Source organism: Erpetoichthys calabaricus, chromosome 2 (assembly GCF_900747795.2).
Source record: "Erpetoichthys calabaricus chromosome 2, fErpCal1.3, whole genome shotgun sequence".
NCBI classification, from domain to species: domain Eukaryota; kingdom Metazoa; phylum Chordata; class Cladistia; order Polypteriformes; family Polypteridae; genus Erpetoichthys; species Erpetoichthys calabaricus.
In genome coordinates, this window is record NC_041395.2 from 90,930,700 (window position 1) to 90,958,294 (window position 27,595).

The 27,595-nt window shown below is 37.4% G+C and overlaps 1 protein-coding gene across 4 annotated transcripts in view; it reads left to right on the forward strand.

The window, feature by feature from the left end:
* lmna (lamin A) overlaps positions 1–27,595 on the forward strand; it is a 142,903-nt gene that overhangs the window by 107,691 nt on the left and 7,617 nt on the right. For 3 of the 4 annotated variants that reach the window (XM_051922969.1, XM_051922967.1, XM_051922966.1), the window contains exons 3-12: positions 10,889–11,045; positions 16,333–16,458; positions 16,844–17,014; positions 17,490–17,615; positions 18,461–18,681; positions 20,333–20,591; positions 22,134–22,241; positions 22,746–22,865; positions 25,421–25,522; positions 27,178–27,426. In XM_051922969.1, coding sequence (XP_051778929.1) covers positions 10,889–11,045; positions 16,333–16,458; positions 16,844–17,014; positions 17,490–17,615; positions 18,461–18,681; positions 20,333–20,591; positions 22,134–22,241; positions 22,746–22,865; positions 25,421–25,522; positions 27,178–27,426 — 1,639 coding nt within the window. The remainder of the gene's footprint in view (positions 1–10,888; positions 11,046–16,332; positions 16,459–16,843; positions 17,015–17,489; positions 17,616–18,460; positions 18,682–20,332; positions 20,592–22,133; positions 22,242–22,745; positions 22,866–25,420; positions 25,523–27,177; positions 27,427–27,595) is intronic. The other variant, XM_051922968.1, reaches the window with a different exon arrangement.

The window sequence follows — 27,595 nt, forward strand, 5'->3', positions numbered from 1 at the left end:
CAGAATATCTAATTAAGATTGGAGAAAATTAATACCAGAAAATAAGCAAAAGGATATAGTATGTTTTCCTGTCTTGGGTAATCACGATCTAGGATGTCATTTAAGGAGGTGAAGTCAGTTTGTGTAGAACCTTTGGGTCTTTCTTCTTTAGAAATTACAGCTAGAATAATAGGCAGCATAGCTCCAGCTGCTTTCATTTTTTCTGAATGTCTTGTATAAATTCTGAGCTGCAGTCTGGCACAGGGGATAGCAGGTCCAGAGTCCCGGTTTCAATACTAGGCACTTTTGCTGTATTTGTGCAGTCTGTGTGGGATTTCTCCATGTCATCCATACTTTTTGTTTATTTGGTATTGTTAATTGTAAATGTAGAGTACATTAGTGTGCCCTGTAATAGACTGCAAACTTATTATTAATGTTTTGTTATTACATATTATTTGGCTTACACCTATATCAAGGATGGCTTACAGTATTTCAGATACAACAGTTTGTGCCTAACTCTCTGATAGACAATTGATAGATTTAGAAATCCTTTTAAAGTGGTCAAATACATTTTGTAAACCTATGTACACTCTTAAAAATACTCGTTCTTTAATGGCACTTTACGGTCCTTTAGTGGGTTTTGTAGTTCTTTGTAGAATCATTGCTTGATAAAGAACCATTTCATATGTGGAAAGGGTCCTGGGCATATGAAGTTGGTTCTTTCTGTTTTGAAAAATCTTCTAATATGTAGAAAGTAGTGAGAAGTCAAGCAAAATGACACCTTTTATTGGCTAACTAAAAAGATTACAATATGCAAGCTTTTGAGGCAACTCAGGGACCCTTCTTCAGGCAAGATTCATTTTAACTGAAGAAGGGGCCTGAGTTGCTTCAAAAGCTTGCATATTGTAATCTTTTTAGTTAGCCAATAAAAGTGTCATTTTGCTTGACTTCTCATTACATTCATAATGGCTAACATGGTACAACACCCTAGTACTACAATATGTAGTAAAAAACTGAAATATTTCATGTATGGTTGGCTGCATAGCACGACACTAACAGACTAAGAAAACCTGAACTTAGCAACTGTTATTGTATGCAGCAAGAATACCTTTTAAAATTTGGACCCATTGGTATATTACAAATCTGTTGCCATCTATTCATGCATTTAGTGTATATAGCCTGTTACTTATATAAATAAATAAAGGTTGTTCCTGGAACTTTCATGTGGATGGGTCTTTTCTCAAACCAAAAAAGGTTCCACTATGGCATCGCTCAATAGAACCACTCTGGTGCCTTTATTTTTAAGATTGTAAGGTGCTTTTTGTGGTGAGATAGAGATTAAAAATATTTTCTGTGTTTAAAACTGCGAAAAAAGTATCAGCCATCTGATCAGGGATGCATCTTTCTGAGCAGAATTAAACATTGGTAGACAAGTACAGACCAGACTCTGTAAAAAGAGTTGGGGTACCAAAAGTAATCCCCATTTAATTACTGTAGGTATGATGAAAAAGAATAAACAAAGCAGAATATGTGGATCAGGATTATCAGTTGTATAAAAAACTGATGCCATCTTTTAGGGTGAGTTAGTCTTCACCTCTGTAGAAAAGTGGGGTCAGAGGCAGAGTTTGGATTCCTCTTATCTGTGGATGGGAAAGGCAAATGAGTGAGTGGTGGTGTCACATTTGCCATCCATGATGTACCCTTTAAATCAGTCCTCAGTGCTAAGCTCACATATTTGATAATGTATATGTACTCATACAGGCATTACCATAAATCTAATTCTAACCATTCATCCCTTTTGAATGCAAACTTAAGTCTTCCATTCATTGCATTGTATGTGCAGATGAGCAGCAGCCTGTGTTATTGAAAGCCTGCACTTTTTAAATGGTAATATAATCCTTGAATGTGCAGATGGCAATGCCCAGAAAATAATCAAGTATTGCATGCTAAAATGTGATACTTCCCACTACATAATCTATCTATCTATCTATCTATCTATCTATCTATCTATCTATCTATCTATCTATCTATCTATCTATCTATCTATCTATCTATCTATCTATCTATCTATCTATCTATAAGTAAGTTTGAATGTAGCCATTGACCATGGGCTTCCAAAGACAGAGTTGCCACATTTATCAAGGAGGTGGCAACCAGAGAATATTTAACCGTAGTTGGATGGCTGGATTGATGGACAGATAAAGTGCACATTTTCTCCAAGTATGTTTAGGATTGTCTGAGTTTGTGTAGTATATTTTTGTATTCACTAAATGTTTCGTTTCACACCCTGAGTTTTATGGCCGCTGCCACACCAGGGCACACATTTTAGCTTCTTTGAGATGACACTACCTGTCAGAAACGAAAAACCAGTTTAACTGCAGGAATGAATATTGCCATAATTCAAACTTCAGTAAAATAGTATCCCCTTGGATTTGAATGGCACCTTTTTCCATGTGCTTTGCATACTGTACATGAGGAATGAATCTTCCTTTTACTGACTGATAGCTGAGTTCCCTATATTGGGTGCATGTAGATTACTGAACTGTGAAAACTGAGGGCTAACTTTGTCATGGGAGTTAAGGCATGGTTTTCTGAAACAAGTCAGAAGTTATATATTCTTTTTCACAGATGAAAAATTATAATTACTGCATAAGATGTGGCTACACAAGTACTAGACACCCTTAAAGTTAAATGCAGAAATAGTATTCATGCATACTGTTTGAAGTTTAATGAAACTGGTAATGCTTTTAGTCTGACTGTTAAAGACCACACACCATTGCTGTCCTTGAAATAGTCAACATAAAAAAACAACTAATGTTTTTTCGTCTTATAATAAAAAAATAATATGTAGATATCTTAAGAACTGAAGATCAGATATTCATATGTTATTTGAAGGCCAGAACTCAGAAAGGACACATCTGTTAAAAAGCTGATGCAATTTGTGACCGGAGTGAAATGCCTCCAGTTTCATGTAAAAGTACTTGGCACTGTGGTCCCTAGAACCTTCTTAGGGAAAATTACGGCCTGTATGTGTGATGACCATATTATATCCTACTAAATAATATTTTAGCAGGGTCCAGGCAGAATAGGGCTCACCCTTAGTGACACGGACCTGCTGCATGTGCATAAAACAAGGTTTCCAAAAATCTGTTTTTAGGAAAACATAGACAAGCTATCTCTTGAAGGCTCCCAGGTAATATAATGAATTTTAAATGAGGGACTTTCCAGAATTTGTCAATGTGACTTTGATGAATCTAATCCCTCACTCGCAACAGTAATAATTAAAAGGATTCCGTTCCACTTGCATTGTTGCTCCCCAATTGACAGCCTCCACATCTGGAAGCTCAGATTTCCTTGGGTTTTTGTTGTTCTTGGAATAACATTAATGTTGGCACTTGTTCTGGAATAGTTATTTAAATTCAGCCAATTGAGCGACGACTATTTAAATCCAGCCAATCGAGTGATAGTTATTTAAATTCAAACAACAAGTACTCAAGTAAATTTGTGACATCATAAAATGAAGATTGTATGCAAAAAGGAATGACATTTTACATTTACAGTCTGAACAATTTCCTTAAACTAGAAATTGGAGTACTGAAAGTTATTTTTCTTCCAAACATGCAGAATTTGGCCGCGCCTTTTGGCCAGTCCTGCCTTACTATGTTAGATGATAAATTTAAAGGTGATTGGTGAAATAGAAATAACTCTAAATAAACATATTTGTCATTATCCCAGAATAAACTGGATCCAGCATATTGTGAATGTATTCATATTTTATTTTCTATTTAGGTTTTCCTTGTTTTATATTGTATAGGCATAGGAGGATGTTAAAATAATGAATGGACAAGTTAATGAATGAACATTGCACAGTAACATTCTTAATCTGCTACATTTTCCAGTAATTCATTCATTTTGAAAACATGATTAATCCAATTTACAACTTTTTTATTCATTTTATTAGTATAAAAATGTTTGCTGTTAGGTTCCCCGTGACAATATTTTAGGTATTAGGTGATTACTTTAATAGCATGCACCTTGGCAAATCTCAGGCAAAATATACTGTATAATGCAGATTGAATTGAATTAAAAATCTCCAACTTTACTTTCAGTTATGTTGCAAAGCTGTCAAGGTCTACAGAAAAGGAAATGTATATTAAATTGAAATAAAACTGTCAAACTTTAACGTCTACAGAAAAGCAAATTAGCTCAGGTGGAAGTTGAAAATTAACTCCAGGCAACAAAATGTGGCCCTCTTAATCTGATTTTAGTTTGACCCACCCAGATTCTGTCCAACAACAAATGAAATAAACAGCAGACATTGATAAGGGGAGAAAGAAATAAAATACTGGTCTGTGGATGCTAATGCAGCACAAATATTACACACTTAGTTTCATTGTTTCTGACAGGAATTGAGTTATCAGATTTATCATTTTCTGGACAAAACCACAATCATGGTCAGTTAGATGGTCATTCTGTAAAGAAACTGGAAAGGTTTCAATTAATGTAACCAAAAAATCAAAGAAAAAGTTCAAAGAATAGTGGAAACGTCAGAAAGTCAATGTGAAGCCTAGTTGTTACGCATTTCCTTTGATTCTTAAAGCAGTAAGGAAGTGATGTAATGGAGGGCTGTTGCCATGCAAAAGAACAAACAGAACAGCACGAACATGACAGTATGAACCTACAATGTCAATTGTTTATTGTGTTAAACATAGATCTAATTCAGAGGAAATGATTACAGCACTTAAGAGTTCTACCATGATACAAACATTCTAACTTTATTATATTTAGCCCCTTTATATACTGACCACAATTCCAGGGCTCTTTACCAGTACTAGTAATGGTACAAATGTTTAGATAGATAGATAGATAGATAGATAGATAGATAGATAGATAGATAGATAGATAGATAGATAGATAGATAGATATGAAATAAACTATATAGCATAGACAGAGGTGTCAATATTGTCACTTGTACACAGTACAGTGAAATTCTTACATGTTTAAATCAGCACAATCATTGAATATCATTATGTAGATCTGCAATAAAGGCACAGTAAGTTAAGGGACCAGCTGAAGGTTATACAGGGAAGGTGACCTTTCTGACTTAAAATTCAACACCCTGACCTTGAGGCAAGAACAGTTTGAAAATAAATGAAAAATTTCCACCTTGGTATAGCTCTGGGAATGTTTGGAATTATACCTTCTGTAGCTCAAATGGTAGTACTGAAATCACATTGTGTTCATGTTTAGTGCTCTTGTCTGCATGGAGAACAATGAAAGCAAGTAAAGAATGATAGTGTGATAATGTTGGTCATTATGTAGTGCCTTCCATATAGCACAAAAACTTTAAAAAACAATTTCATACTATTATCAAGTAAATAATTGAATAATTAGATGTAGGAAAAGTATAGTGATTAGAATCTGGAATAAGATCAAAATTAAAGGGAAGAATTTTGAAAATTTGAATGCAGGAAGGACAAGAAGAAATACACTTTTTCAGTTGAGCAGCCCTGGTTTGAAAATCTTTAACTTATAAATTAGCTGGATTCATTTTTTTGATATCTCTTTTTCATAACATGTTGGCTCAGAACACCATGCAGATTGTTAAAATATAAAGCAATGCAGAAATTAGATGTGAAGTCATAATTATCCACGTCCCAGACAGAAGTGCTGGTTGTGCAATGTAACCAGTGATCTGCCTACCCTTTAAAATTTAAAGTGGATTGAAAGTTTTAAGATATGGTCAAGGCAAGACAAGTTATTCTTAATCTCTGGTGTTTTTAAGTTCTCTCTTTTCCAGAGTTGAGGCATTTCAAGATTTGTCTGAACATAATGAAACACTCAGTGGTCTGTGGAGAATATTCTCTTGAGGCAAATTCATTTAAGAAATAAAACATTTTAAGACCATGTTAATTTACTTCAGGATCATGGGATACAGAACCTATTCTGACCGCACTGGATATGGCAGGAAACGGCCCTGAAATGGGCACCAGTCCATTGTAGGCACTGAGTAGCAAACAGTCATCCCTTTTTGACGTTCATTGTGCTGTTTGTATAAACTGAAGCAATGTGGCCACTGCATAGCCTGCATTCACCTTTATTGTATTTGATATTCTCCTCTCAAGCACACCCATGCAGACAGATGTGATCTATCAGTCTTCTTGAAAGTGCTCTTAATTAGTTTATATTGTGACAGCTATTGTGGAACTTGTTAATTTTAAACATCCTGTGTAAACATTTGGAACAGCTTGAGAAAGCAGGTGTGTCTTGCTGTGAGATTTACTATTGTGACACTTAGCTTTCCCCTCTTCTGTCCTGTCACTTCTCTTTATGGCTCTGGTATTCACATTCTACTCTGCCGCCATATGTAGGCTGCCTGTCTGTGGACATGTAAAATGAATAAATGTGTTAGTTTTGCATACTATTGAAAGCATCAGAAAATAAAAAAATCATGCCATCAGACTATGCAATTCAAAATTGGATACCATATTTCAGAAACAAAATATGGACAAATGAATTCAAGCAGAGACCACTTTCCTGACCCTGAATGCATAAGTACATACAGTGGTGTGAAAAACTATTTGCCCCCTTCCTGATTTCTTATTCTTTTGCATGTTTGTCACACAAAATGTTTCTGATCATCAAACACATTTACCATTAGTCAAATATAACACAAGTAAACACAAAATGCAGTTTGTAAATGGTGGTTTTTATATTTAGGGGAAAAAAAAATCCAAACCTACATGGCCCTGTGTGAAAAAGTAATGCCCCCTGAACCTAATAACTGGTTGGGCCACCCTTAGCAGCAATAACTGCAATCAAGCGTTTGCGATAACTTGCAATGAGTCTTTTACAGCGCCTGGAGGAATTTTGGACCACTCATCTTTGCAAAATTGTTGTAATTAGCTTTATTTGAGGGTTTTCTAGCATGAACCGCCTTTTTAAGGTCATGCCATAGCATCTCAATTGGATTCAGGTCAGGACTTTGACTAGGCCACTCCAAAGTCTTCATTTTGTTTTTCTTCAGCCATTCAGAGGTGGATTTGCTGGTGTGTTTTGGGTCATTGTCCTGTTGCAGCACCCAAGATCGCTTCAGCTTGAGTTGACGAACAGATGGCCGGACATTCTCCTTCAGGATTTTTTGGTAGACAGTAGAATTCATGGTTCCATCTATCACAGCAAGCCTTCCAGGTCCTGAAGTAGCAAAACAACCCCAGACCATCACACTACCACCACCATATTTTACTGTTGGTATGATGTTCTTTTTCTGAAATGCTGTGTTCCTTTTACGCCAGATGTAACGGGACATTTGCCTTCCAAAAAGTTCAACTTTTGTCTCATCAGTCCACAAGGTATTTTCCCAAAAGTCTTGGCAATCATTGAGATGTTTCTTAGCAAAATTGAGACGAGCCCTAATGTTCTTTTTGCTTAACAGTGGTTTGCGTCTTGGAAATCTGCCATGCAGGCCGTTTTTGCCCAGTCTCTTTCTTATGGTGGAGTTGTGAACACTGACCTTAATTGAGGCAAGTGAGGCCTGCAGTTCTTTAGACGTTGTCCTGGGGTCTTTTGTGACCTCTTGGATGAGTCGTCTCTGCGCTCTTGGGGTAATTGTGGTCGGCCGGCCACTCCTGGGAAGGTTCACCACTGTTCCATGTTTTTGCCATTTGTGGATAATGGCTCTCACTGTGGTTCGCTGGAGTCCCAAAGCTTTAGAAATGGCTTTGTAACCTTTACCAGACTGATAGATCTCAATTACTTCTCTTCTCATTTGTTCCTGAATTTCTTTGGATCTTGGCATGATGTCTAGCTTTTGAGGTGCTTTTGGTCTACTTCTCTGTGTCAGGCACTTCCTGATTTCTTGATTGAAACAGGTGTGGCAGTAATCAGGCCTGGGGGTGGCTACGGAAATTGAACTCAGGTGTGATACACCACAGTTAGGTTATTTTTTAACAAGGGGGCAATTACTTTTTCACACAGGGCCATGTAGGTTTGGATTTTTTTTCTCCCTAAATAATAAAAACCATCATTTAAAAACTGCATTTTGTGTTTACTTGTGTTATATTTGACTAATGGTTAAATGTGTTTGATGATCAGAAACATTTTGTGTGACAAACATGCAAAAGAATAAGAAATCAGGAAGGGGGCAAATAGTTTTTCACACCACTGTACATACCAAAGGCAATACTACATATCTTTTGCTCCTATGATCTCACTCAAAATGTATTTACCCATATCCACCAAAATCAACCCCTGAAATACACAGCTTATACATTTATGACAAGGCAATGTCATGCCCACTTCACTTTCACAATTCTCCCAGATACCCTTGAAACCTGCACAAATGAAACATATTGAGAAAATGCCACATCCACCTAAACTTGCTAATGCGCCGAGATGATACCATATCAATTGTGGTTTTGAATCCTTTGTCCTCTAGTCATACTATGTTTAGCTCCATGTAATTCATGGATATACATTGTGAATGTACTGAGGTGATGTCACACCCCTTTTGCCTCTGAAGTGTCTCTGTGTGATGCACAGATGCCTGCGGAGAACACACTGAGACAATACCTCACGTATTTTTTTCATAAAATTGCCTCCTTCGATGGACACTGAATATGTGGCAGAACAGTACCACACCCATTTTACAACTGAAATCCGAGAAAGCGCTGAGGTGACGCTTCACTAGGTTTGCTTCTCAGATCTCTCTGAATAATGCATATTTGCCCAATGTGAAAAACCCTGAGGCAATGCCACACCCATGTTGTCTCACTCTCAATGCACACATGGAATACATGCCAACTTCCCTCAGGACTTTTTAACTGAAAGCAACCCCTCCCCCCCCACACTCCAAATTCTTCACTTCTCTAATATTTTGCATTAACGTTTTTTAGTGGTTACCCCTTCAATAGGCCAGAATTTGCAAGCAATGATTCACTTTTTTTACCGTATCTCTAACATTTATTGGCATTTTTCTGCTCTTTTATATCTGATCAGTGGTGTTTTCTTGCAGGCTTTTGCAGCTTTAGGCTTAAGATCACAAACAATAGTGGCACAGCTTCTGACTCATTGCAGCTGGCATGCCATTAGTTCAATGGGGAATAAGGGCCTTTGAAAAATGAGAAGCAGATGCTGCTAAGGCTTGGTAGTTGTTTGCAAAAGTTGTAAAATTCAGCTGAAACACAGTTGCTTTTGTAACTGAAGCTTTTTCCATGGGCCTTTATTAGAATGTTCATGAAGGGCACAACACCTTACCTTGGAGGCCTGATCATGGCCTTTTGCTTCCACTATTCACTCAACTGCTTCATTTCTTCTACCAGATTCCTTTATGATATATAGTGGTTTGAGATCATTTAGCACACTTTCTTAACCACTCACTCCATAACTTTTCCAAGCCTTTCAAGCTGTTTCTAAAATATTGTAAAGACCTGAAGTATCTGCTTATAGGCAAAGAACTGTTTTGTGCCTTGCCCTGCAATGGACTGGCGCCCTTCCTGGGATTTGTTCCTGCCTTGCACCCTGTGTTGGCTGGGATTGGCTCCAGCAGACCCCTGTGACCCTGTGTTAGGATATAGTGGATTGGATAATGACTGACTGACTGACTGTTTTGTGCCTTTGGCAGACAGATGATACTTTTATGCTAAGCACAAACAATTAGATGATAGGGATTTTGCTTGTTGAATTTTGTCAGATTTGCCACTTGTATGGTATAAATGAGTGAAAATTCTATACACGAAGGTTCATTTTTTTCCTACTGGTAAAATGGAAGAAACTGTGTGTGGCTTAGCTTTTGTGTGGTATTTATACTACTGGTGAATATGGAATCAAATTCCTGTAGCCAGATGGTATGCATTAGAGTTCACATGAGCAGAAGCCACAGAATTTTTCCTTGTCCCTCATGTAAATGTCTTCTCTCGTTCTGTCATTTTCTTTAGCTCTTTACTACTTTCAGTAATTGACTTACTTTTATAACCTCATCCCTGATACTTGAAACACACCTTTTGTTTACCTGATGTTCTGTTTTGAATTAGCTTGTTTTTTTTAGTTTTTGTTTTTTCATAGAGTCTAGATCAAACATCTCTTGAAAACAATTGATATTCAATAGGCTTCACGTAACTCTCAAGCCGAGCAGGTCTTGTTTTGCCTAGTGCTAGTCTCCATATACTTTGTGACTCTCTCCTCATGTTCTCATTTAGTGTTAGGCTAACAACAACAACATTTATTTATATAGCACATTTTCATACAAACAATGTAGCTCAAAGTGCTTTACATGATGAAGAAAGAGAAAAAAAGTCAAAATAAATAAGAATTAAAATAAGGGAACACTAATTAACATAGAATAAAAGTAAAGTCCGATGGCCAGGGAGGACAGAAAAAAACAAAAAAAAAAAACCTCCAGACGGCTGGAGAAAAAAAAAATCTGCAGGGGTTCCAGGCCACGAGACCACCCAGCCACCTCTAGGCATTCTACCTAACATAAATGACCTCAATCAGTCCTCATTATATTCAGGGTTCTCATGGAAGAACTTGATGATGATGGTCATATGGACTTCTGGCCTTCACAGAGGAAATCCAAAATCAATCAAATCTTGCACATCAGACTCTGATAACTTTTAATGGTTTGCCTGTTAGATAGTAAAGATCTCATTTTGCTTTCAGAAAGTTGTAATCCATATAGAAACGATGGATGTCTGTTTGCACTCTCATAGCCACAGGCCATTCTTGATACCACAGATAACATATGAAAATTTCTTGTACTGAAGTACTGTATGTCCTATATCATTCATTAACCTTCAAAGGAAAGCCTGTCCCTAAATATTCAGAGTGTTAAAAAAAGCAGAACTGGAATGTGTGACAAAAGGATGTGACTGGATGACAATGAACAAATTTACCCTCTTGTCTTTTACAGAAACACCAAAAAAGAAGCAGATCTTGCTGGGGCCCAGGCACGGCTCAAGGACCTGGAGGCACTGCTGAACTCAAAGGATGCCACCCTGACCACCACTTTGAGTGAAAAGCGCAATCTGGAAAATGAATTACGTGAACTCAAAGCTCAGCTGGCTAAGGTGAGGTTATCAGACTTGGATCTGGGCTGGTAATACATGACTAGGTGCATATCAGGGTCTTAGCTGGTGGCTCTCATAATCAATACATTTTCATGTACTTATAATGCCCTGGCAGACTAAACAACTTTTAGTTACAGAGAGAAAAAGGTGAGCCTGATTGCTTGTAGTCTAATAGATAGACACCTCTCATTAGTCATCAATATTTAAGATATCACGTCACTTAGTAACAGTTGTACTCATGTAAAAACAGGAGTTTGTAAAATAAAGTTTTACACAAATCACACACAAAAAAAACCCTATTTAGCAAGTCAATACCCACAACATTATGTGTTCAACAAAGGTACATTATGAAACATTTCTTTCCCAAGTCTACTTTCTCTAGTATGGGAATACAAGGAACCACAGTCTATCCCAGCAGTAATGGCATCAAGGTAAGAAATAATCCAGTCATCCATCCAGTGTCACATCCATACCTGCACTCAGTTACTGTAAATGAGGCAAATCAATTTTTGAAATGTGAGGAGAACCTTGTGTACCCAGAGAAAAATCATGAACACATGAGAAATCATACAAAATGACCAAAGACTGTAACTGAATCAAAATTTAAACTCCTACCTTTGGAGGTGTGAGGCAGCAACCTTCACCACTGCACTACAACATTCCTATGAAGGAAATTGCTGGAAATGCGAGTTGGGGTATTCTATACCACGGGTGTCAAACTCCAGGCCTGGGGGGCCGCAGTGGCTGCAGGGTTTCATTCTAACCCTTTTCCTAATCAGTGACCAGTTTTCACTGCTAACTCCTCTGAATTGATTTGTTTCCTCATTAAATGACAGCCAAACAGAAATGAGATGTGAAACGAGCCAAAAGATGACCAGCTTAAACTGGAGCTTCAAACTCCAACCAGTTTCTTAATGAGAAGCCGATGCTTGCTGTTAATTAAACCCATTATTTAATTCTACGGCTTGTTACTGCTCTCGTTCTGCAACAGCAGACATTTCCAAAACTGTTGATTTTTTGTTTTTTATAAGAACATCGTCAAAGTGTTTTGGTGAGTTGAGAGATCAACCTTACTGAGACCATCACCTTTCTTTATTTTCAGATATTGTGTGATGTGGTGGCTTGTTTTGTGTCTCATTATTGTTTGGCTGCTAATTAAGGAAAAAGAAACAACTAAATGGCCAGAGTCAAGTTAATTAAAAGAAGTAATTAGCAGCAAAAATGAGTCAATAATTAAGAAGATGGTTAGAATGAAAACCTGCAGCCACTGTGGCCCTCCAGGACTGGAGTTCGACACCCCTGTTCTATACCCCAGGGGTGGGCAATGTCGGTCCTGGCTGCAGGTTTTCATTCCAACCCAACTGCTTAATTAAAAACCAATCCTTGTCAATCTCAGACCTTATTTAATTTTGTGGCTTGCTATTCTGCAAAATTAGGTTCTTGCATTGTGGATTTTTCCATTTCTAAGGATATCACCCAAATGATTTGAAGCCTAAAATGGATAATTTTCATTCTGTAACATTTTTCTATTAAGTGTTTTATTAAACCAAATAGTGCATGACGAATCCACAGTTGTTAATGGAAACAATAGATGGAGAACTGCTCGCTTCTTTGCCATTTGCATCTTATTGCTAATAAGGAGCAATTAAAACATTGAATACAACTGTTTAAGATTAAAATAAGCAATTAATAGGGAATCTTAACAAGTGAGACCACTAAAATGAAGCATCAAAATATCACTTCAGCAATAAGTGCTTCATCTGCAATAATGGACTTTTCATTAAGAAAGGTTGGAACAAAAACCTGCAGCCACTGTGTCCCTCTAGGCCTGATATTGCCCACCTCTGCTATATCACATATTCCATTGTGAAATTTTAAAGCATTTCATGTTATCTATTGTAACCTCATGTAGTAAATACTATTATTTGTTCAAAGAGTAATTTTTTCATAGAAAGAAAACTTTTTTATATTCTGAAGAAGAATGCTTTTTCTCTCTGAGCCTTTGTGGTTAATAGACAAACCTATTGACAAAAACAATACCTGAAGTTGACCAAAAACCATTAGACCTTAATTTACATTTCTTACTACTAAATCTGCTTTGAGAGATTAGTGGCAATGCATTGTAAAGGTTTCAAACTTTTTCATCTCAAGAAGCATTTTATAAGTAAATTGCACCACCTACTGGTAGTAGTAAAATAGCTGCGCTCCACCAATATTTTTATTCAACAGTCTCCATTTCCTTCTGGTATTTGTCTTACCTCAGTCCAACCATATCTTAGTTTATCAACTCCCCTTAAATTTGTTTAGGGTTACATTGGCCAGAGTACTTTTCTGCCTCAATATTCAGCCAAATATTTTCGACTTTCAAATGTACTTGAATTTTAGGATGCTCTCAATCAATAAATTCATCTTTAGTTTAAAACTAGCCATGCAAAATTAGCTTTCAGCAAGAGTGGAGTAGAGAGGTCTTTAGAAAGCTCGATGATGGGTGTCAGAAGATTTTTAGTTGGCTTTACAGGGTGGTATTTAGTGTTCTTCAGGAAGTCATTTAGGCTTATCTGAGCTTCAGTGTTTCTAGTGGAAGCATTATGAACTTTATTCTGCAGTCTTTTGATCAAAATGACGTAAATGTTATTGAAATGTTTAATGTAATTTAAAATTTTAAACTAATTCCAGAACTGAAGGCACAATTAACACAGAATAATGAACAATTTAAATATGACAATAAAAAATCTCAAAAAATCATAAAGTCCAATGCGTAAACCAAATGTAATCCTCAAACTTTCTTACCCTGATGATGTTGTATCCATCTGAGAAAGCCACTGTGTTCATTCCTGTCTTATAATGTTAGATTTTAGGAAGAGACAGAAGGCAATTTTTATAATAAATTATATAATAAAAATGTTAACTTATTATTCAATAGACATACTAAACGTTTGGAGTACAAAGATCTAATCCAACCACATCTGCAAAACATACTCCAAAATGCACATTCATGCATCACACAGCATAAAAGTTTCCAAAACTCTAACACTTAATCTTATGTTTTAGATTACTAGAAGTTGGACCTTGTGAAGGACCCTCTTGTGAAAGACTGGTGTCTTCCTGCCTTTTGTTTGATGCTGCCAGGGCAGGCTCCACCCACGCACACCCCTGAATTGTATTAAGTGGAGCTTTTTATTGATGACGTAGTAAAATGCTCCATGCAATGTACCTTTGTTGAATTTATCTGTCCATCCAAATGTTAAAAAAATTCCCATTCAATTGTCCACCTGTTAAGGCATCTTACACCTGTTAAATGAACTTCCACAGTTAAATCTGTATGCCACTTAGAATACAAAGTTATTTTTACCTGAGCATATCCACAGGTAGGGAGTGCATACATGATTGATAACCCAAGACTCCTGTATGCTGATGGCTGCTCTACAGGAGAACATCAGCTTACTAGCATTGGTCAGACTAGAACTACCTTCTCCTTTGGTGTTTTATCACATGTGATATAAGGAGTTACTAAACACTAATTTATTTCAATCTTATGTCATACTCAGTTAGCCAGAATTTAACTCATTGACATAACTCCGGTGCTGGATGCTTCAATTAACTCAGTTTCAGTATGTAGAGAGGCTTATATGATGCTAGAAGAGTTGTGTAAGGAATATAAAATGTTAAAGATTATTCTAGCAAGCAGATTTTATCACTAAAAGAAAACCTATTTGCTTATAAATGTATAGTGCATTGTTTTCTCAAAGTCATACAGACTTGGATCTAAATTCTGTCCATTGTCCATGTGGCATTTACATGTTCCCCCCAGGTGATCACAATGATTTGTTGCCAGCAGAATACTTAATATATGACTACTGCTGCATTTGGTGAAACAGTTATAGGTCAGCAGGGTATAAAGTAGTGGACCAGTGTTTAGAATACATACATAAGAAGGACCAGGGGAGGGAGTGTATCTAGAGCTTTTCTTTCCCCGAAGCTCTGGGTGGCAGTCCCCTGGGTTGCAGTGGTGCCTCAGACTTCTGCAGGGCTCCATGGAAGCTGGAGTTTGGAGCAGCCCTGTTGGATTCCGTGGGCACCGCCAGGGGGTGCTGCAGCTGATGCTGAACCCTTACTTGTAGCACTTGCACACGATAGTGCTGACAGAACTAGGTCAACGAGCACCTGGAGCACCAGCACCCACTACTCCGGGAGCCAGAGTCAGGAGGTGGTGGACAAAGCTTGCCTGAGGAGAAGTGGAGGCAAAGACAAAGAGAAAGGAAGACAAAGTGAAGAGTGTTTTGTGTTTGTGACTGTGCTGTACATGTGGGAAATGGGTGAAGGCATTACTGACTGAAAAAAGAGGGAAAAAAATGTGTGTGCTGAACTTGTGTCTCGTGTCTGTCTGTGTCGGAGTCCGGGCGGCTGGTGCGCCACCTGGTGGTCCACAGTCTATATAAGAAATCTGACAAACAAGAGAAGACCAGTCCATCAATCTTGTTTGTTTAGCTAACAACTAGGCTGTCCCAATATCTTATCCACATACATCTTAAACTTTGTCAAGGTTTCTGCATTCAACTAGATGTCTCTGTAGCTTGTTTCAGTTTTCCACATCTATTTGTGTAAAAAAATGTTTCCTATCTTCAGTTCTAAATGCACTTCCTCTTAATTTTTACTAGTGTCACTGAGTACATGATTCACCCTTATGATGAAGATGGAGAATGTTGGTGTAGGAGGTATGATCATAGATCCATAACAGTCTGGGGTCTGTTGGTCAAAATGTCCAGAAGCCAGTTACAAAGTAAAGTGTTCAGACCCAGTGAAGACATCTTTATACTAATTATTGATATTTGATGGTTTCAAATGCTGAACTAAAATCTATGAACATGGTTTAATGTGTCTTTCCTTCTGGTAGAACAACAAACATCCTGATAGAGGTTGATGAGTGACTCTAAACTATCCCTCTTTAAGAGAGAGTGAACGTGTTCTTAACTGTACCCTGTAAAGGATGTAATGACTGGCTTAAAGACAGCCCCTGTAATAAAATTACAAGAAATTCTGAAAATTTCTGCATACTTATATGCTGAGTTTATTTCTCACCAGTGTGCTCTTTATTAATGGTATTGATTACTAATGAGTCTTGAAGTTTGCTGATTTAGAAAGAACCAGGGTTACTTTGAACTACTATAACCTTCATACTCATGATCAAAGAAACGTTCTTCATCTCTGTGGAGATACCGATTTAACAATTCCACATGATGGCACTTCTTCTGCCTCCTGCTGACTGATCATTTGTTCTTCTTTCTAGCTTGAGGGTGCCCTGAGTGATGCCAAAAAGCAGCTGCAAGATGAGATGCTACGAAGAGTTGATGCTGAGAACCGAATTCAGACCCTTAAAGAAGAACTGGAGTTTCAGAAGAACATCTATGGAGAAGTGAGTACTGCTTAAAGAGAAGTATAGGATGAACCTCAGAAAAGCTACTAAGGAATGAACCTTTTTTACACAAATATGGTAGAATAAAAGTATAAGAAACAAGAGGAATTGGAGCATTACTAGGTTTGTGAGTAGAGAGCCTAGTTTTCAAGGGGCAGGGAAGGAAAACAGAATTAAAAAAAGGGAACAAAGGTAGCATGATTGATAACCACAAAAGAGAAGAGGATCTAAAAAGTCCATATTTTAGGTCAGAAAAATAAAAGGTAGTTATCATGAGTGGGTGATAAACAGCATCAAGAATAGTGGATGCAAACTGGACACAAAATGACACTTTTTTGACAAAATACTAATAAAGCTTTTGATTTTCTTTTTCTTTCTTTCTCAGGAGTTACGTGAAAATAGACGCCGTCAAGAAACCCGTTTGGTGGAAATTGACAATGGAAGACAACGTGAATTTGAAAGCAAGCTGGCAGATGCCCTGATTGAGCTGCGTACGCAGCATGAGGACCAGATCAAACTATATAAGGATGAGTTAGAAAAAACCTACAATGCCAAGGTCTGTCTCTCTTTAACTATCCTCAGAACTTGAAGTGTTTTATAAGTGTTTTTCATAATCGCAGACTTATGAAATCGCTGAGGCTGGTTATGATTTTAGAGATTCAGAACCCATTGTAAGTGCAACCCCAACATCTAGGACCACATTATCTCTACAGTAAATCTAAAAACTCAAGTGGCAGAGTGGCTTCAGCCATTCAGCCTGGGTCATGTTTGTGTTCCCCAGTATGCAGGAGAGCACAATATGAGTTTGGCATATAAAAACAGGACCACTAATTCCTTTGTTTTTTGCCAATTAAAGCATTTTAAAGTTGTTGTTATTATAGTTTTCAATTTTCTTTGTTTAAATTTCTCATCTGGCTTATAGTTCTAGTGACCTTAAGAGTTCAAGAGTTTTTAAAAATAGTCATATTTGCTGCTGTTTTATAATAAAGGCATCACAGTGCAGTGAATTGTCATTCTTTCTCTTTTTAAAGTTGGAAAATGCTCGCCAGTCTGCAGATAGAAACAGCCATCTTGTCGGAGCAGCCCATGAAGAGCTACAACAGTCACGCATGCGAATGGAGACCCTTTCTGCAGAGCTCAGCCAACTTCAAAAACAGGTAAGAAATGCAAAGTCTGCCACCATATTTCTCATCCATTCTGTTTGCATGAAACCTGTAAACAAAGTGTGTTCTAGTATGAACAAAACACAAAGCAGTATAAGATAGTCATAATGGTGTTGAGCTTTAAACCACAAGAATGTTTGGTCCTAAACTTAAAACTCACTTTATGACCTTGAGCAAGTCATTAAACCTGACAGTACTTGAAATATATAAAACATATTTATAAATAAATATTTGATATATGTTTAATAATTATATAAGTAGAAGACCACTGTGGTGTACTAGTTCATGCTGGTTGAACCTGGTTTATGCAGGTTAATTATAAAGACAACTCTAAATTGTCCCAGTGTAGGTATAGTACATATGTGTGTGACTTATTCCTATGATGGAATGACATCCACATTCCTGAACTGGATTAAGTGGATTTCATAAAGCATTGCTGGTTTATGTAGACAACTGATTAGCATTCTGTGGCATTCAGTTTTTTGTAAATTGTCTTGAGTAAATACTTAATAATAAAATGAATAAACTGTGAATGGACGTGGCTGTTGCAGCTGCATGATTGTCTCTTGATACTGACATGGAACACTTTAAGTTTCAGATTATGATGTTTTGTATGTGTTTTTAAGCTGGACTAGTCATTTCCATGTTAGCTGACACTTGCAGACACTTGTTAAAGTAATTAGATGCATAAATTCAGATAGAATGTAAATAAAAAAATTATTGTTTTAAAGCTAATAGCTTTGCTGTTTTCTTTTTTCTGGTCTATTCACACACATTATTTATTGGTAAGGTGTTCTTGACTAGATGAACTAAACTAATATTCGGTGTTCTACTTGCAGTTGTCAGCTCGTGATGCTAAGATCCGGGACCTAGAGGAGTCCATTTCTCGGGAGCGGGACTCTACACGACGTTTGCTGGCAGAGAAAGAGCGTGAAATGGCTGAAATGCGGCAGCGCATGCAGCAGCAGCTGGATGAATATCAGGAACTGCTGGACATCAAGCTGGCCCTTGATATGGAGATTAATGCATACCGCAAGCTGCTTGAGGGTGAGGAGGAGAGGTAAGTGGTAAACACACAGCTGGTCGGTAGGAATGAATGTGCCTTTGGGGTAGACTGGCAACTTCTCCAGGAATGATGCTGACAGCATAATCTCAACAGAATGTGAATTGATATATAAAATGTAGTTAATCATTAGTAAGGAACATTTTATTTTTAATTTGCTTTTAACATTATTAGAAAAATGTGCTACATTTTACAAGATTCCTTACTGGTTAAAATGATGCATCATATAGCAATCAAAAATAATTTGCTTTTTGTTTAATTGTTAATGAAGTATATTAGAATCATAATTAACACCGAAAATGAAATCTGAATAAAAAAATTGGGAGTGCTCTCCCCTAGACTTTCTCGTATACTCAGATATGGGGATGGATATTTGAGGAGTAAACTGCAAGACAATGATTATATTTTTATATTATGTACATTAAAGAACCATCAACAACAAATCAAATCAAATTAATACTATATTGAACAATTATTATAAAAAGAAAGTTGAATAAATCGGACTCTTCAGCTGCATGAATAAAAGGTAAAGTACCACTTCCCATTAACGGAAATAGCCCAAAAGTTTATAGAAATCTATGTTTTGTACCTAAAACTTGTATGCAAAATTTGGTTGACCTAAATGAAAGCGTCCTCAAGTTATCGTGCTTACGTACACACACCCAGACACAGACATAATTCCAAAAATGGTATTTTCAGACTCTAAAACATCGAGATTCATCAAACTCTCGACATCGAATCTTTGGATGATTACAATACTTACCCTATACTTTGTATATGAGAAAGTAATGAAGAAGTACTGAGAAACATTCCTTGATTTTTATAACAGTGAAGACATTTTTTCTATGATAAGACGACTCAAAGACTAATAGTGAAAGGATACGCTCACCAGTGTTTTCTTGTCCAATAACTAATTAATCTGATGTAACTGCTTTCATCACGACACAGTTCTGAGTAGCTTAGTGCTGCAGCACCAATGGAGTTAGTCCCTGATTTGTTTCCAACTAGGAGATCCTTCAATGGCAGGTTCTCTCCAAATTTCGTCTGGTCCCCACAGTGTAAAGACAAGCTCTAAGGCTGACTAAAATATCTGAACAGCCTGGTGACAGTAAATGTGGATGGCTAAGTGAGTGAATCTGGTGATATGCTAGTCTATGGTGTGGCCAGACTCCTGCCTGGCTCCTGTTTCTTCCAAAATTTAGCTATGAGACTTTGTATTGAAAGGCAGGCTTTGAGTACTGTGTGGGAGATTGGACTTTATTCCAATCTTTTTTATTATTTAGTGCATAGAGTTAAGTGCAACTATTTGCAGTACTTTTAAAAGAAGTGTTGAATAGCATATGTAAAGAGTATATTGACCAATATTAACAAAAAAGCAAAAAAATAATAAATTGTATTTTACCTGATAATAATCTTTAATATCAATTAGTGTCACCTGGTTTCATTGAGTACTCAAGAAACAAATTCAATAAACTGGCTTAACTTTTGTATTGACTGTATATCATAAATCATTCCCTGAAAGACCATATTTATCCACTTTTAATTGATCATATAGTATTCTAATTTAAAAGTACCTGTTATGGATATGTCTTAGTGTCCAGACACTACTTGGAAGGGTGACCTCTAATTATGCACTTTTGCTTGGCAGGCTGCGCCTTTCTCCTAGTCCTCCACCTCGTGGTACAGCATCTCGCAGCTCTCATACAGTGCAGTCTTCAAGCATCCAGAGCTCTTCAGCCACCAAGAAGAGAAAAATCAATGATACTGACAGTGAGGCTTCTAGCACTGCCGGAGGTATGGCAGTGGGTACCCGGATCAAGCAGCAGGCCACTGCTAGTGGCAGAGTCACAGTGGAGGAGGTGGATATGGAAGGAAAGTATGTCCGTCTGCGCAACAAGGCTGATGAGGTAATGGGATAAAAGCCCTCTGGTATGAGTCAGCTAGCTAAATTTGGAAAAGGAATTTAGAAGAGTTTTTTTCCTAAATTTCTGAAAATTAATACAGTATGACCTGTAGGAAAAAATGAAAATTAGAAAACAGTCCTAGGAAGTAATTTACAGAAAATATTTCCAGTGCTGTATATTTTTCATGCCTTCATTTATTTTAAGCCACAGATCCCTGAATTTGTGGTTGTGATAATGTATTAATACTAAAGACATATTGAAGCAAAAATTTTTTATAAAATAGCTGTGCAAGAGAACCATTTTAGCCATTGTATTTAGCAACAGGTGTGGCAGACGGCCGGGTCCCATGCCCGGCTGGCACACCCCTTCACTGTATATTCAGGGGGAGCAGCCCTGGACGGAGCAATACCTCCCCCTGGACGCTGGATGGCCACCCCCCTGGGTTGGAGCGGTGCCTCAGCATCCCACAGGGCTCCATGGGAGATGGAGTCCTCCACAGCCCTGTTTGGATCTGGGGTGGCTGCCAAGGGGCGCTGCATGGGGCCTGGCTGGATGAATCTTCAGCCACACCCGGAAGTGCAACCAGAAACAGGTGATCAAGCACCTGGAGTGCTTCCGGGTAGGCTATAAAAGGGGCCAACAACTACCACTCAGGGGCCAGAGTCGGGAGGAGGAGGACGAAGCTTGACGGGAGGAGTTGTGGTGCCAGAAGGGAATGTTTTGTGTTGGTGGATTGTGCTTTTGGGACTGTGTTGTGCCTGTGGGGTTCATGGGGAAGACGTGCCCCACAGGTGAAGAAAAATAAATATTTGTTTTATTTTACACATGCCTCGGTGTCAGTCTGTGCTGGGTCGGGCGCAATATAGCACCTCTTTTACATAGGTAAAATATTTTAAGTTATCTAGGGAAAGGTGTCATAAATAAAAATCAATGGTTTAATTTATATAATAATGTATATAGCAAGTGCAAAATAAGAAAGTGAAGCTTGGAGACCTTCACGACAAACATGCCAGGGTCAGTAGTACAACTGGGCAATAGTAGCTCTCATGAATTGCAGACTGAAATGGACTACAGGCTGTAGAGCTCATTACAAACAATGTTAATCTGTGCCAAATTCAATAATATCTAGCACTAAACTGTATCAGGATTTGAGAAGGAGAACACAGCAAACCTTTTGCTTTACTTGGTTAAATGAGGACAGAGACTAAGAACCTGTGACCTCTGCTTATATTTTGATAAGAGTTCATCAGCTCTTCAGCATTGAACTGTTTATGTAAAGGCACCCAGAACGAGGAAGGAACAAAGTTCTTGGTGCACAGCTCTTCTAGTTAAGTACAGCCAAATAAAAAGACCTTTATTCCCTACAAAAAGAATCAGTGTACTAAGTGGTCTCTGTATTATGTACTTTGGTTAAATCAGATTTCTTGTATGTATAAAGTCTAGTGAAATTGTAGATGTCTTACTTATTAACATGTCAAAGTCATTTACACAGGACAGGCTACAACTTGACATCGATCTCTTAGTTTGGATTTATTTCTTCTGCAGGACCAGCCACTCGGGAACTGGCAGATAAAGCGTCAGGTTGGAAACAAGACCCCCATTGTTTATAGGTTTCCACCCAAGTTTACTCTGAAGGCTGGCCAGGCTGTTACGGTAAGATGGACAACCAATGAATTTTCCACTTATATTATTAGTTTAGCTACATAATTAGTTTTAAATATAAATCAATTGTGTTCTACCAAAAACAAGCTTCTGTCCTGAATCTCCTGCTGCCTAATTCACATCTGTCATAGTTGGGTTACAGAATAACTGACTGATTGGCAGCATGTGAGTATAGTTTCCTTGTCTTGATCTCTCTGCCTTTACATTGTTCTTATTTAAACTTCTTAGACTTAGATTAGTTGTGAAAAGTTTTGGAAATCCTCAAATCCATTGTTCTCACTGATATATTTTCGGTTTTGTTTTAAGTGTCACAAATTTTTGATTTGGATTACTTGAACTCACACAAATATAGCTTTGCAGGCTTCCTCAGCAGAATAAGTCTGAATTGTTTTGAACTTTCTGTACCTGCCAGCACAAAGTCAGTTAATGACATTTCATTTTAATCTAAGGAAACCTGTACTGTTTTGCTGATATCTTACCTTTATCTCATATTAGATTTGGGCAACTGGAGCTGGAGCCACTAATAACCCACCTACTGACCTGGTCTGGAAGGCTCAGAACTCATGGGGCATTGGAGACAACTTCCAGACCACCCTGTTGACGTCTACTGGAGAGGTGAGCAGTTACATTCTGAGGGAGAAACTTCTATAACCAGTGAATGGATGGGAATTTTCAAAGTGTATTGCAGCTTGCTGGATGAGAATGGGATGGTAGTCTGCAAGCATCTGTTTATGTCTTAGTTGAGCACCACCTCTTTCTCTGAGGATGGCAATTAGGGAACACTGTGGTGTAGTGTACTGGATTCTATAGCTTGGGAATATGTTGGAGCACATGGGGTCCAAATCCATTAGGAGGTTAAGCTAAAAACTGTAGGTGTGCTTCTAGGCAGATGATCAGTATACATGTGCCTTCAGAAACCAGCAATAGTGTGTTCACACTTTCACTTTAGCTGCATTCTTCTTTAGAATTAATTTCATGCCTGAAAGAAAACTAGTTTGGTTAGAAATGCTTCATGTTTAGTTTTTAATGCTTAATATTCCTGTCCCTTACAAAAGTGAAATATATTGCACAAAAAGCGAAATATATGTGGACACAGCTTGAAATGATTTCCAAATGTGCAAAGCTTTTGAAATTTTATATGAAATTTAATAACACATATATTTCCCTTAATATACTGTAACAAACATATTCCATCAATATGTTGTATATGAAATATTCTGTGTGCACAGCACATGTTTTTGAAAGTTCATTCACACCTTCTCTTTTAACCTTGAAAAAAGTTAAACTCAGGCTTCCCAGTGAATCCAATGTATCCCAAAGTTTCCACTGAGTCGACACACAGTATGTGGATTGTAATGTATTCCATGCTGAATCATAGTGTAAGCATAATGTTTTTTGACATTTCAAGAAAAATGGTAAAAAACAAAGAATAACCAACTACCAGTTGGTTAAATGTATCATTTCTTTACTATTAGTTTCTGAAGATTAATAAATGTTCAGTCAGGTTATTAATTCTAACTATAAAAGGGTCCAGAATATTAGAACACCTCTTCACAAATGTTCTGTTTGTTGCAAAGTTGTAGATTCTCATGTAGCACATCAAAATACAAAGCAACAAGCTTCAATCAAAAATGAAAATCAAGAAGGTTAAAGGACTAGAAAGCTTTTCAGATAAAATTTATTTGTAATTGACTACTTTTAATTACTATTTACAAACCAAGTACCGTACCGATGACAGAACAACACAGATTACAGCCTAATTACTTACATATCTGAAGTTAAAATTGGATTTAGAATTTGCACTGAGATAAATTTAAATATAAGTAATAACCTATAACAATGGCAAGTTAATATAATTTTAAAAATATGTTCAAAAAGGTTCCGCACTTTTATATTTTCTCTGGAAATGATGAAGGTGGGAGAAGTAGTAATTGGGCATTAAAAAGTTGGGAAAATTGCATTGAAAATGAAAGTGACTATGTAGAAAATGGATGTAATTTGTTTTTAAATTTCTTAATAAATAGAAACGTTTTGAACATCCCTCACATATTTGAATATACACAAATGACAAACATATATAAAAATATATTGGATATCTAGTTACTCTAAAATGCTGTATACTGCATAGTATAACTGGAATTTAGTGTTAAGTAACTTATCTTATATGTTATAAAACACATCTTACAGTATATTATTAAGTATTTTAAAATATAACAAACATTTTTAGATTTTTGAAAACTATATTGCAATATTCAAAAATGTCAATATTTACGTATTTTACAATGCATTTCAGTATACTGCAAGATATTTAATATTCTTTTCCTTGAAGTATTTTGCAGCATCATTTAAAATATATTCATATAGGTAGCAAAGTATTTTTAATATGTTTCATTTTTGTAAGGGATATTGAAACAATTTTCCATTTTAAAAGAATATGGTCTGGTTTTCTCTATTGGTTGTTCTCATGAGGTGATTTAAATGTGAGGGTGTGGGTAACATTTATATTATAATAAGAATGACCATAAATGGCCACAACACTTAGGGTTAGGTATGTTTAGCTGTGGACAACGGCTGTCCCTCGGAACTCAATTCTTAGATATGCCCTTTGTCCCCACTCACACTATATTATTGTGAATCATCAAAAACACCTTTGTCTACTTATTAGTTATTGATTGCTTAGAATTATTTTTCAGTAGTCTCACCATTCAAATTAGATAAGCAAGAGTGTGTGTGAGTGTGCCCTGAAATGAGCTAGTGCCCTGTCCATGGCTGGCTACTGCCTTGTACTCAAAGATGTAAGGATGGATGCCTGAAACCCTGAACAGGTATTTACAACACACAATGGATGGATGGATGGACCATGTTAATTGTTTTGGAAAACACACACCTGAATGAAGAAACCACGACTTGGCTTACGGCAAGTATGAGTATAGAAAACAGGTTAACACTGTAGAAATATTTATCCACTGATTAAGATGTGTCATAGTGAATCTAATCTCAGGAGTGGCATGCAATATGCATGTTCTTTCTTTCTTTCTTTCTTTCTTTCTTTCTTTCTTTCTTTCTTTCTTTCTTTCTTTCCTTCATTCTTTCTTTCTTTCTTTCTTTCTTTCTTTCCTTATTATAATATTCAGGATCTTGAAAGATAAAACAACATTTTGTTCCCACAGGAAATGGCAATGCGGAAAGTGACACGTGTGCTATTTGAGGAGGATGATGATGAAGACATGGTGCGCAGAGATGTCCATCATCACCATCATCATCATCATGAGGTGAGAATGATAGGACTGCATGACGTCACTGGGCCCAAACCTTTCGATATTATGGAGGTGCAGTAGGCATCTGAATAAATAACTGCTGGGAACATCCAAAATGCTTTTTTTCTGGCTTCAATCAGATATCTTGTTACTTTTTTTCTTGCTAGTCTACCAGTGTGATTGATAAGAGCTGCTGATGTATGTTGCATTTTTGCTTTCATGTCTATCTGCCATATATATCTTTTGTGAATCAAATCTTCATGATGTACACACAGTGTCTGCTTTGAGTGTGTGATGTGTGATTTAAACATTAACTCTAATCAGAAAACTCATATGCTTCAAGCAGTGTGATGTGTCCTAGTTTGCAAATTAAAACAAAAACGATTTATTTTTTTTTATAAATATTGCTTTACATACATACATTTTGCAATATACTTACATACCTTAGTTGAATAGAGTACACCACGTGTATTTTAGGGCATGTAGAGTGATGTGCTGAGGGTCAGCAAGTCAGTGGTGTGTATTGTTGGCTTGTCCCATCATAGCTTAGTGCTCCTCTTAAGACAATTATTAGAAAAGGATTAAAAGCAATAGACTGCCTATAAACACTTTCATGAACACATTCAGTCAAGGAATATTGTTTTCATCATTTTCCAACTTTGCTGAACCAGGAAACACTAGACCATGGCAGAAATATATTCTTGACAGAATATACAAACACAAAGAGGAAAAGGCCATTCAGTCCACCAAGCTTGTGGTTAGATTTTAGTCTACACTCATCAAATTGAAGGAGACACTTGAATTGCTTGCTGCTGCATGCTGAGGTTGCTTACTCTGATTGTGTATGTGATTTGACCATTTGTGTGATACATTGTTATGGCATTTCATCTGCATATGTTTTTATTTTTAATGTTGAAACCACCATCACCCCCTTCCTTCACTGTTGTCATGTTCTGCTTTGTTTTTCAGAAGTCTCCTTTTGTGTAAATGTGCAAGTTCTGGTCCACCTCTCTATTTTCCCAGCTGAACACATTGCCAGTACTGCCAGTATTCAAATTGTATCAATATTGTTTTATGATTCTGTTTATTGAAGGCCAATAATATGCTGGTAGTAGGCTGGGGAGTGCTGGTCTTCATCACTTTAATACTAACATTTGTGTCCCTGCTGATTCTTTAACATATCACTTAAGTTCAGCATTTGTTTTGTCAATTAGGCTACCTTAGCTGCAGCTTTTTAGCTCATTGTTTAATTCCCCATCTTTGTTTTAATTGAAATGTGCACTCAATTGCATGAAGCCTTTCTCTGCCAAATAGCCACCAACTCTGTGCACAAAGAAGAAGCTACTGAGAGACCAACAATTTGGCAGGTGCCCAGGGGAACAAAAATAGAATGAGCTTCAGTGCATTGCTTCTTAGCAGACTGCAGTCACGTTTCCTAACTACAGATCTAACATGAGCAACTGAGAATGTGCTTGTGTCACTTTCACCTGCTCTAAAAAAGTATTCTGTTTGTGAAGCATACGCTGAGATAGTTGGCTTGGATATGAATTCTCTGTCCACTTGTATCCTACAAGTTTTTATTGAGGTGTTCTGGATTTGAATATGGAAACCAGATTTTCATATGTCGTCAACTGTGCTTTGACCAATTACTTGTCTCTTTCCACCTACAGGCTGCCCACAGTACAAGCTCCAATGCGGATGGTGAGTACAACTTACGCAGTCGCACGGTGTTCTGCGGCTCATGTGGCCAACCCGCGGACAAAGGCAGCACCGCTGGCTCTTCTGTGGTGTCAGGGGGCACCACCAGCTCCGTCTCACTCACCCGCACTTTCCGAAGCTCCGGCGGGGTGGGGGGCAGCATTACTGAGGGTTTGGTCCCCCGCACCTTCATTGTGGGCAACAACCAACCCCGTGGACAGGTTAGTGGTCTTTACTCAGTCGGACAGCTCTCTGTCAATGGAAACCATTTTCATCCTTTCCAAGAAACCTTTCCTATACTTTGAATTCTTGACTCTTTCCCAAATTTTTGACTGAAATTTGCCCTTACTGCATATAGCACTGTGATGGACTGGCTCACTGTCCAGGGGC